The 11,146-nt window shown below is 52.2% G+C and overlaps 1 protein-coding gene across 1 annotated transcript; it reads left to right on the forward strand.

Moving 5' to 3' along the window:
* Positions 1-1,163: 1,163 nt before the first annotated feature.
* Ckap4 (cytoskeleton-associated protein 4) lies at positions 1,164-9,658 on the forward strand. Its single transcript, NM_001108740.2, is given in 2 exon segments — positions 1,164-1,758; positions 7,295-9,658. Coding segments are annotated over 2 exon segments (1,728 nt in total). The 5' UTR covers positions 1,164-1,338; the 3' UTR covers positions 8,603-9,658.
* The last annotated feature ends 1,488 nt before the right edge of the window (positions 9,659-11,146 follow it).

The following is an 11,146-nucleotide window of genomic DNA, read 5'->3' on the forward strand; positions in this document are numbered from 1 at the left end:
GTGTTTCCTTGCAAATACTTCTCTCAAGATGGGTATGGGGCACGTGACAGCCAAAGTTTGGAAGTGGTGGTATTTGAACATGGGAAGATTTCAGTTTTGTTTCTAAAATTTTCCGCTTCAAAGCAGATTGGGAGGAAGTTACAGACAGAAGAAATAGCATCCCTACTTCTACCAGGCACACATTAGGACTACAGGAGCCAGGTATGAGTGGGAGAGGTTTGAGGGGGAGGCCCAGATCGCCACTACCAGTGAATCTGAACTGATGGTGGGTCCTAGTTTCCCACACACAGGCTTCAGAAGCATCGGGAGAAGGTTCAAAACATGGCTGTGTGTGACCTTGAGGCATTCTGCTGGGACTGGGGCTCCAGCCGGTGTCTTTCCTATAAAATGGGCACGTATAAATCCCAACCTATCAAGGCTTCTGCGAGGGTTTCAGAGCCCGTGGAAGCTGATAAGCACGAGGCCTGGCATTGTTATATCTCTTTTTACAATGTGGAAGTGACAAACTCGACCTGGGTCTTTGAGTGTGGGTGCCGGGTGGCTTCCCTACACTCAACCGAGAGCATTCCAGGAAAGACTGTATGATACCCAAAAGAAAAGAGAACCAAGGGGATTGGGGGTGTTGTATACAGCCTACTGGCCAGGCAAAGAGAGCCACGCAGTAACTCGGTTCCCTAGGACAAGTCGTATAGTCCATACCCAATGGGTGCAGAGTCCTTTGAGCCTAAAAATCCTCGGGAAGAGACATGCCTGGCCTGGCTGCAGGGCGGCCTTAGGGGAGGGGTGTTCTCGGGTTAGCGGTGGGCAAGAAGGGCGTCCGGTCCCCGTCCCATCCCCACCTTCCAGAGCCGTTCTCTCCGCGCCCCCTTGCGCTCCCCCCTCCGCCCAGGTGGGGATTGCACTCAGCACAGTGCTCAGGGGCACCCCCCATCCCGCTGACTCCACTCGAGGGTAGCCGGTAGCCGGAGCACTAGGAGGCTCGGCCATCCAGGCAGCCGCGCCCAGCCTCGCCCTGTTGGGCCCCGCCCGTCCTCCTCGGGGTCTCGGCGAAGGGAGGAGGGGCAGCGGCCGGCTTGCGTGGCAGGCTCTCCGGCTGGGCTCGGCCTCCCTTCCCGGGAGGCGGGGTCGGCGCCGCGGCGGCGTTGGAGCCAGGCCCCCTCCTCCTTCCGCGGCCGGCCTCCTTCCTCGTCGCCCCACGTTCCGGGCCGCTCCGACGCCGCCGCGCCCGCGTGCCGCCCGCGCAGTCCCCGTGGGAGCCCGAGCCAGCGTCCCGGGCTGCGCGCCCCGCTCGCCCATCCCGCCGCCGCCGCCGCCGCCGCCGCCGCCGCCGCCGCCGCCATGCCCTCGGCCAAACAAAGGGGCTCCAAGGGCGGCCACGGCGCCGCGAGCCCCTCGGACAAGGGCGCCCACCCGTCGGGCGGCGCGGATGACGTGGCGAAGAAGCCGCCGCCGGCGCCGCAGCAGCCGCAGCCGCCCGCGCCGCACCCGCCGCAGCACCCGCAGAATCAGGCGCACCGGGGCGGCCACCGCGGCAGGTCCTCGGCCGCCGCCGCCGCCGCGTCCTCTGCGTCCTGTTCGCGCAGGCTTGGCCGGCTGCTCAACTTTCTCTTCTACCTCTCCCTGGTGGCGGCGGCCGCCTTCTCCGGCTGGTATGTCCATCACGTCCTGGAAGAGGTCCAGCAGGTCCGGCGTGGCCACCAGGACTTCTCCCGTCAGAGGGATGAGCTGGGCCAGGGCTTGCAGGGCGTCGAGCAGAAGGTGGGTACTCCAGCTTTGGAGGGGTCGGGACTCCACTCCTGCCCTCCTCGAAGGGGCCCTGCTCCTTTCCTGCCCAGGTCCTGTGGCAAGAGCTGGGACCTCAGCTCCCTAGTTGCTAGGGCGGTCCCAGACCCGCTTTGTTAATGGTCTCAGAGAGGAATGGAGCAGACTCTGAGGATGGCCCAAGGAGGGTGGGCCAAGGGCCTGTCACAGGACATTAGCGGTGACCTGTAAGGAAGCCGGCAGGCTCCACGTAGCCCATTCTTTTTGCATTAAGAACCGCTGAATGGGCAGAGTTGCCCGAAGAGGAAGCTGGAAGGGAAATCAGCGCATCCCTGGAAGCCTTTGGTCAAGACTTCACCTTGGCTATGCCAGCAGGAGTCATCCGAGCCAGTTTTTAATAGACTCAGAGATTTGCGGGGAAGGAAAAGCTAGTGAGCTTAGTCATTTGCTAAGTTCAGATGAAATGGTGTCTATCTTTAGGTCCCTTGTCCTTAGCTGGACCAACAAGTCCATGTGGGCCTTTGAAGTAGCCTACTCCAACTTTAGGGGAAACACAAGGCCATAGATATTAGGTCACACTCCTGTGGTGTGTAGACAGCTTACTCGTGTGTTTTATTTCCTAATCCGAGGTTAACTAGAGGGAAGAGGAAAGGCTGGCAAATTTGACTCCATTTTCCAGACCAGAATATTGAGGCGTAGAGACACAAAGTGAGTTGACACAGACCCCAGCTGGCTTGAGTTGCAGGCTGTTTAAGAAAGTGTGGGCCATTGGTGACGAAGGATTCCCCAGCGAGCTGACCGGACCGCAGCTCTCAAGGCAAACTGCTCAGTTTCCACCCCTTCCACCCGAAGTGTAGCCCCCTTCTCCCCTATGCCTTCTCGGTCCTCCACCCACATCCTTGCTCAATGAAACTCAGTTGCTGGACGGAAACAAAAAATCCCGCCACTTCTGAGCCCGGAACCACGGCCTCCTTTTCCCAGCATGCCGCTCGCCCTGCCAAGTCTCTACTTTTTGTTGAGTCTGCAGCACTAGGAGTTTCCTCTCGAGACTGGAAGAGCAGCTGGAGTGAGTCAGCCTGTGAGGTGGTGTAGGCCAAGGGAGGTAACTTATCTGGGGGAATCAGGTAGGCCGTTCTGCGCTGCCTGCTGAAAGTCAGACCACCCTAAGAACAGAGACACCTCGGGAAGTCTAATCTCCGCCCATCTCCCCTCTTCCAGCTACTCTCTTGCTAATCAGTCATAATATTTATTGAAGTCTGATAGTCGTGTGGCTGTGCGTGGGCCCTGCGGAGAATGTGGAGGAAGAAAAAGGTGCAGATCAAGTTTGTTCAAGTAGGTTTCAGTGGTGGGTGACTTACATACACTTTAGGAAGAAAGGACTTGTGACAGTTCCCTGGGTCTGTATGTGGGTGGTTAGGACAGGGCCAGCCATTAGAACTATCAAGAGAAGGAATGTCTCCATACCGGTAAGGGGACAATCTCGAACATGCCTGCAGGTCAGACGGTAGCTTGCCTTCCAGTGACAGAATGACATGCAGGAGATACAGGGGAAGTTGGAAACTGAGGCCCGAAGTGGATGGATCCAGGTTGAAGAACTTGGGTGTAATATTTCCTGTGTTGTCTTTCAGTCTCTCTGTGTTGGTTTTACCCCTCCCCCGACACGGCTGTATGCAAATCACTTCCCTCTTTGAGCCTGTTTCTCATTCTCCAGGCTAGAGGAAGGTACCACCAAGATTTGTAAGAATTAGGGTTGAGGGCACTGGGGGTGGGTAGACGAGGATAGCCCAGTTGGTAAAGTGCTTGCTATGCAAACATTGGAACATGAGTTCAGGTTTCTTGCCTGGGTAAAAAGCTGGGCCTGCTAGTCCACACTTGAAGTCCCACTGTTGGGGAGGCACAGGCAGGAAGATATATCTGGAGTCTGCTAGCCAGCCGATCTAGCCAAATCAGCATGCTCCAGCTCCAATAAGAGACCTCCTGTCAAAGAAACAAACAAGTAGATGTGGAGAGCGGTCTGGCCTTCACAGGTGTGTATTTGACAGCCCCATTGACTGTCAGCCATTAGTAGTAGCACTGGGCTATCCATTGTTACCCCCCCCCGTAAGGCCCCACACTATGTGACACATCCACACAAACATGCCCTATATACACCCTTGCATGAGCTCTACAAGAATCCTCGTGGCTTTAAAACTGTTGAAGTAGTGACCACCCTTGAAAAGAGTTAATGATGTTATCAAGTCCAGGGCTTCATTAACTGAGTGGGGGTGGGCAGTTCATCTGTAGGCCCCTAGATCAGCCACTCTTGCCCTGGTCCATCATCCCAAGGCTGCTTAAGGCAATGGCAGGAGTCACCGAGGCTGGTAGGGACAGCTTGTGAGACGACCAGCTATTTGTAGGGTTTTAGTTCTCTATGCGTTCTCGTCTCTCATCTTTGTTCCGTGAAGAGTGGCCGGGACTTCCTTTAGGTGTTGGCAATCTCTTCTCTAGGCATCTTTCAGATGAGTTCAGGTCCTGACATGAGGCATTCTGGGATTTTGATGCTTGGCTCCATGAGTTACACCCTATATAAATACCCCCATTGGACTGTCAGCCATTAGTAGCAGCATCCTGTCCATCCTTACCCCAGCAAGGCTCCAGGAAAGCAGGGATGGAGTTATAGCCATTATTCCATCTCTGATGTTCATGTCCTGCACAGCGGACATCCCCCACATTCCAGGAGGACAGACATCCAACGCACATTAATCGTTATGAGCTCTCTGTGCATAAAGCTGCCCAGCCTTCCATGCCCTCAGAAGGGGAGACACTGGGTTCCTTTAGGGATTGGTAATAGTTTCTGATCTGACTGACTTCCCGGCCATTTGTAAAGAGCCAACCTGAGACTGGAGAGGAGCCGGGCCTGCCCAAGCTTTATCAGGCGTTGCTCTGAATTCCTCCATTCTCTGGTCCATTGAGAAAACACTGAAAGTAGCCGGCCATGTTGCAGGTGCTGGACTCACCCACTCATGCTTCTATTTTAAGTGCTGTGCTTAGAACAGGAAGGCATTGTGATTTACTAACCTAGTTTTAGAGGTCACCCCTCTCTCTCTAGTGCCTTTCTCAGCGTATTCTTTAATGGCTCAGGCAGTATTTGGCTGGGGAGGGAAATTGTCTACTTTCTGGGCCCCCCTCTCCCCCAGAGCCCCATTCTAATCTAACGTTGGACTTGGAAAGTGAATACAGCTTTGAGTTCCTAGAGCAGTCGGTGGGCGTGTGCTGCGGCCAGGGTGTCCTGTCCGCATCCCTGCTCTCAGGTTCTCCTTCAGGCAGTGAGTGGAATCCGGGAGCCTCTGAGGAACTTAGGGCATAGCTCAACCTCGATGAAGACAATAGCTGCTGCCTTGGGCGGCCATTGAGCGCTGGGCACGGTGAAGCGCTTTCCTTTGTTTAGGCTCATTCAGTTCTCACGGTGACCGTCGGTGAGTCAGGTACTATTTTTGTCTCACCTTGTAGCTGAGGAAAACCAAGACACAGACAGCATGTAACCCATCCAGGACCAAACAGTGAAACATTGAGCTGACAACTGCCTACCCAGTCTCGCCTCAGAGCCTTGTAGGCTAATTATTTTTTTAAGATGGCGTTCCATGTAGCCCGGGCCAGCCTCAGACCCACTGTGTAGCCTAGGATGACCTTGAACTAATGATCTTTCTCCTCTCTCCCGAGTGTTGAGCTTACAGGAATATGCTACCAGACCCAATTTATTAAGCACTCGGGCTTGAACCTAGGATCTTGGGAATGCCGGGCAAGCAACCTGTTTCACACTCTTGTCCTGCTGCTGCTGCTGCTGCTTCTTCTTCTTCTTCTTCTTCTTCTTCTTCTTCTTCTTCTTCTTCTTCTTCTTCTTCTTCTTCTTCTTCTTCTTCTTCTTCTTCTTCTTCTTCTAGATTTATTTATTTATTTTGTATATGAGTACACTGTAGCTATCTTCAGACACACCAGAAGAGGGCATTGGATACCATTACGGATGGTTGTGAGCCACCATGTGGTTGCTGGGATTTGAACTCAGGACCTCTGGAAGAGCAGTCAGTGCTCTTAACCACTGAGCCACCTCTCTAGCCCTCTTGTCCTGCTTCTAAGTGGAGAGACCTCTCCCCGTCACTGATTTATCTTTATTTTATGTGTTCGGGTGCTGTGCCTTTATGTCTGTATTTATGTACTTGGTACCTGAGGAAACCAAAGGAAGACGTCAGATTCTGAGGAACCAGAGCCACAGGCCACTCCTGCAAACAGCCGTGTGTTTGCTGGGAATTAAGCCTGGGACTTCTGGAAGAGCAGTCCGTTCTCTTAACCACCCAGGCATCTCTCCACCGCCTGAAAACTCTAGAATGGCTGTCTTCCCCACCCCCCTTTTTGAAATATATTTAATTGTCGACTGTTAATGACATCACTCCTCTCACGGAGCACTCCCCGATGGCTTTAGCTGGTAACAACCTCTGGTGTCTTTTACATATTCCAGAAATGGGTAGCCGAACTCACGTAAGTCTAGGGACTTACGGAAGGAATCAAGGCTACACCGCTGGGATTCTTAACTCTACTTTCCTTTATATTTATTTATTTATAAATAAAACGTTGCAGGTGTCACATCCAGATAAGGCCTAGGTCCCTGATCAGCAGGGCCTCTGAGTCAGTGTGTCAGCCCAGCTTGATTGAAGTTGCCGCACAGAGCCTAGTTAAGAGTGGAGTTCATGCCGGATGAATGGGTGGCTGCAGAAAGTCACAGTGTGTTCTCAAAGGCCAGAGTGTCCCAAGAAATCACCTGGCCCACCGCTTGGATTTTTTTAAATGAGGACGCTGAAGTCCAGGGCGGACAGAGGCTTGCCAGAGACTACACACCTGGAAATGACACAGACCTTGATGTGTTAGCTTTGTGCCTAGTGTCTCCTCCATGTGTCCCAGGCTCTTTCCCAAGAAAATTGTGATGCTCGGCTGCAAGCACTGGAAAGCCAGCCCAGAATAGCAGAGGGAGGAGAGAAGGAGGGAGAGCAGAAAGGAAGAGCTCTGATTGGCCCAACAGTTCCAAGAGTAGACTCCTTCGGATGCAGCAGTATTCAGGGATTGAGTGACATCTTCAGAATGTGATCTCGCCTGTTTCAGCTCTGTCTCCCTGGGTGATGTCTTGGTCGATGAATGGGTTGTTGGTCACGTGCTGTTCTGAGCAGCTCCAGGCCTCCCTCACCCTGTAGCCAGCAATCTCAATGGGAAGGGGTATTGGCCACTCCTTCAGCCCGCGTGGCACTTGTTCACCCATAGTCGCTTTGGCTGAGAGATGAGGGTCGGTATGGTCTATGCTGACTGGCCAGGTATGTGTGGGGTAATGAGCCTTCTCGGGAGTACCCGGAGGGGCCCTGCGGTTGATGGCCACAAGCACCCCATGACTATCTTTGGAAGGAGCGTGCTGAGCTGGAGGCTCCCAGGACAGGCAAGGCAGACAATAGCAGTAGCGTAAAAGAACACAGCTGTTTCTTCTCAGCGGCTAACATCTGGATTTTGGTCTTAGGTACAGTCTCTGCAAGCCGCAGTCGGGACCTTCGAGTCCATCCTGAGAAGTTCCCAGCATAAACAGGATCTCACAGAGAAAGCCGTGAAGGAAGGGGAGAGTGAGATCAACCGTATTAGTGAAGTTCTACAGAAGCTGCAGAATGAGATTCTCAAAGACCTGTCGGACGGGATCCACGTGGTGAAGGATGCCCGAGAGCGGGACTTCACGTCCCTGGAGAACACGGTCGAGGAGCGTCTGACGGAGCTCACCAAGTCCATCAATGACAACATCGCCATCTTCACCGACGTACAGAAAAGGAGCCAGAAGGAGATAAATGAGGTCAAGATGAAGGTTGCCTCCTTGGAAGAATCCAAGGGGGACCGCAGTCAGGACGTGAAAGTCCTGAAGGAAGCCGTGAAGGAGGTGCAGGCCTCCATGAAGTCTCGAGAGAGGGACATCGAGGCCCTCAAGAGTTCCCTTCAGACCATGGAGTCCGATGTCTACACAGAGGTCCGGGAGCTAGTGAGCCTGAAGCAGGAGCAGCAGGCATTCAAGCAGGCGGCCGACTCAGAGCGCCTGGCTCTGCAGGCCCTCACGGAGAAGCTTCTGCAGTCCGAAGAGTCCTCCTCTCGTCTCCCAGAGGACATCAGGAGACTGGAGGAAGAGCTGCAGCAGCTGAAGGTGGGAGCCCACGGGTCAGAGGAGGCCGTGGTCTTCAGAGACTCGAAAGCCTTCGACGAACTCCAGAAGCAGATGGAGGGCCTAGGCGCCAGGCTCCAGTATGTAGAGGACGGGGTCTACTCGATGCAGGTGGCTTCTGCGAGCCACACTGAGAGCCTGGAGTCGCTCCTGTCCAAGAGCCAGGAGTACGAGCAACGCCTGGCCATGCTGCAGGAGCACGTAGAAAGCCTGGGGCCTATCTCTGACCTGGCCAGCACGGTGAGGAGCCTGGAGGAGACCCAGCTGGCGCTCTCCAGCGACTTGAAGGGGCTGAAGCAAGGCTTGGGTGAGCTGCCAGGGACTGTGGAGTCGCTGCAGGAGCAAGTGCATTTGCTGCTCAGCCAGGACCCAGCCCAGGCCGCGGGCTTGCCTCCTCAGGACTTCCTGGATAGACTCTCCTCTCTAGACAACCTGAAATCCTCAGTAAGCCAAGTGGAATCAGACTTGAAAATGCTCAGGACGGCTGTGGACAGTTTGGTTGCCTACTCTGTTAAAATCGAAACGAACGAGAATAGCTTAGAGTCCGCCAAGGGCCTGCTGGACGACCTTCGGAATGATCTGGATAGGTTGTTCGTGAAAGTCGAGAAGATCCATGAAAAGATCTGAACGAACCGGGTGTGTGGGCCCACTTTCTTACGACCAAAAAAACAAAACAAAACAAAAAAAACCCATTGTTTCCTCCCAGGTGCCCTCCCCGCCACCTTCTCGGCCCTGCCCCACCCCATGGAGAGCAGCAGACACCAGCTGAAGGTGTTCCGGCTCTGGTTAATTTGTGTGCAGATATTACCACATGCCTTTGGTTTCTTAAGTCCTGTTTCTGCTTTTGGTTAGGCTTCCTGAAGGCCCAGCCCTGTGCAGAAAAGGATGGGTCTCCTGCTAGGAAGATGATGGCTGTGGCTTTAACTGGGGATTATCAGGAAGCAGATTAACCTTAAAAAAAAAAAATCCTGTCAGGCTGACAGATTTATAGTAAAATAGAAAAAAACAACAAAGAACAGGTGGGGGGCACGTTTTTTTTAGTCTTTAAAGAAAATTAATTTTATTGTTTTTTTTTTTATACTCCTAGCCAGGGTTTTTATGAGCTGGCCCTTAACTTGTCTTCCATTTAGAACTGGTAAAAACTCGTAGATGTCAGCTCTGAATGGGTGAAAGAGGCCCCCCTCCCCCAACCTGCCTGAGGGTCACTTTCAGAAGCATGGTGTCTCTGTCTCTCTCTCTCTCTCTCTCTCTAATCTAGTCATAAGGTAACTATGCAAATGTGTCACCAGGCTAGGCTGGGTCACCAAGTAAATTTGGGACCCTAGAGGGGGAGGTTCTTCGGGTTCTGATGTGAGAGCTGTCTTTTCCACAAAGGATTCGGGCATCACCCTGGGAGATGGAGGCCAGGCCTTTTTGTTTTATCACAGGACCTCTGGAGAGGTCTCTGCCCCTGTCTGTCAGTGAGGATCACGTGTGCTGCATGTGTTCTCACTGTACCCTCGCCCCTTTGAGAGGTATTGTCTTTAATGACTGCCTTGCCCTTCCCACCCCCCACCCCACAAAAAAAGAAAAAAAGAAAAAAACTGAAAAGAAAAACAAAGTTTGTTAGTTTACTGTGAAATGAACTGTATGGCTTATTTACAGTATTTTTAATTCTTAATAAACACTTGAGCTTTGTTATGATCTTCAGTCAATGGATTGTGACAACTTAGCGATGACGTTCGGGATTAGGAAATTGGTAACTTTTCCATTTCAAGCCTTTTTTTTTTTTTTTTTACAGTGAGATTTTTTTTTTTAAAAAGATTCATTTATTATAGAGTTCTGCCTGCATGTACACTTGCACACCAGAAGAGGGCATCAGATCCCCATTCCAGATGCTGTGAGCCACCACATGGTTGATGGGAATTGAACTCAGGACCTTTGGAAGAGCAGCCAGTGCTCTTCACCTCGGAGCCATCTCTCTTACCCGCAATGTAAAATTAAAAACCATTTTTTCCCTTCTGGGGCTGGGATTAATGCGTGTGATGGCCCATGTACAGAGGGATTTAACTCAGGTTCTCAGGCTACACTCCTGCATTTCAGGGACATGCTTTTGTTGGCTTATGATTGGATCTATTACGAGTTTCTAGTAGTTGCTTAAGATCTCAGCCTGAATACCTAGTAGGATCCGCCTCAGGGATTTGGGTGAGGGTCTGAGAGACTGGCACCAGTCTTTGAAAGATTCCCTACCCGGTTCTAGCTTGTGGTTGGGGGAGGTGGGGCACCACTGCCTTGAGAACTGAGATGGCTGCCACCTACTGGGCATTTCCTGACTCCTGGGGTCCCATCCACCACCCTATGAAACAGACACTGCTTATTTTGTACCTGTGTGCAGCCTGGGCTGGGCACTGTGCAAGCACCATTTCCCGGTCCAAATGGGCAGCAGGCTGAGAAGCATGGATCGGGAATCATGAGGTGAGACTCAGACCCACTTGTAGACATTTTTAATCCGGTCCCGAGGTTTCCACCCCGTCCTTGACCATTTATTTCTCAGATAAAAGATACACACAACCTTTATATTACAATAAGCCTTAAAGAGTACAAGAGCTGGGCAGTTATCTGCCTTGTTAACTACTAAAATCTACTTTCCTATAGATAACCCGTTATTACTACTACTTACTATGTTTTATCTGGGATGCTCTTAACTCCAATTGGCCAACCCTCAGGGCCATGTTTTTATGACTCACCCAACCCATGGTAGCTTCTTTCACCTTCTCTTCATGGCCCCTCTGACCCCAAGCCCCCAAACCCTAAACCACACCTCTGTCTCTTGTGCCCAGCTGTTAGCTATTGATATTTTTATTTACCAACCAAATATACGGGGGTGGGATGGGGGTGGTGGTGCTTCATTTGGGTCTAAATGCAGACTCCAAGTCTGGGGGCATAGGGGCCACACTTAGCATTACAACCGACAACAAGACCAAACCTCAACAACCCACTTCCAGCTCTGACTGTGTCCTCCTCCTCTGTCATCTGTCTGGACCTTCAGAAGCAGGGAAGTGGTCTCCAACTCATGGAATAGAGGGAGCAGGATACTGGTGGATGTGTCATGTACACCTGTGTGTCTAGCTGGCTGGTCATTCATTCATTCATTCATTCATTCATTCATTCATTCATTCTTCATTCACACTT

Source organism: Rattus norvegicus, chromosome 7 (assembly GCF_021556685.1).
Source record: "Rattus norvegicus strain SHRSP/BbbUtx chromosome 7, alternate assembly SHRSP_T2T, whole genome shotgun sequence".
NCBI classification, from domain to species: Eukaryota; Metazoa; Chordata; class Mammalia; order Rodentia; family Muridae; genus Rattus; species Rattus norvegicus.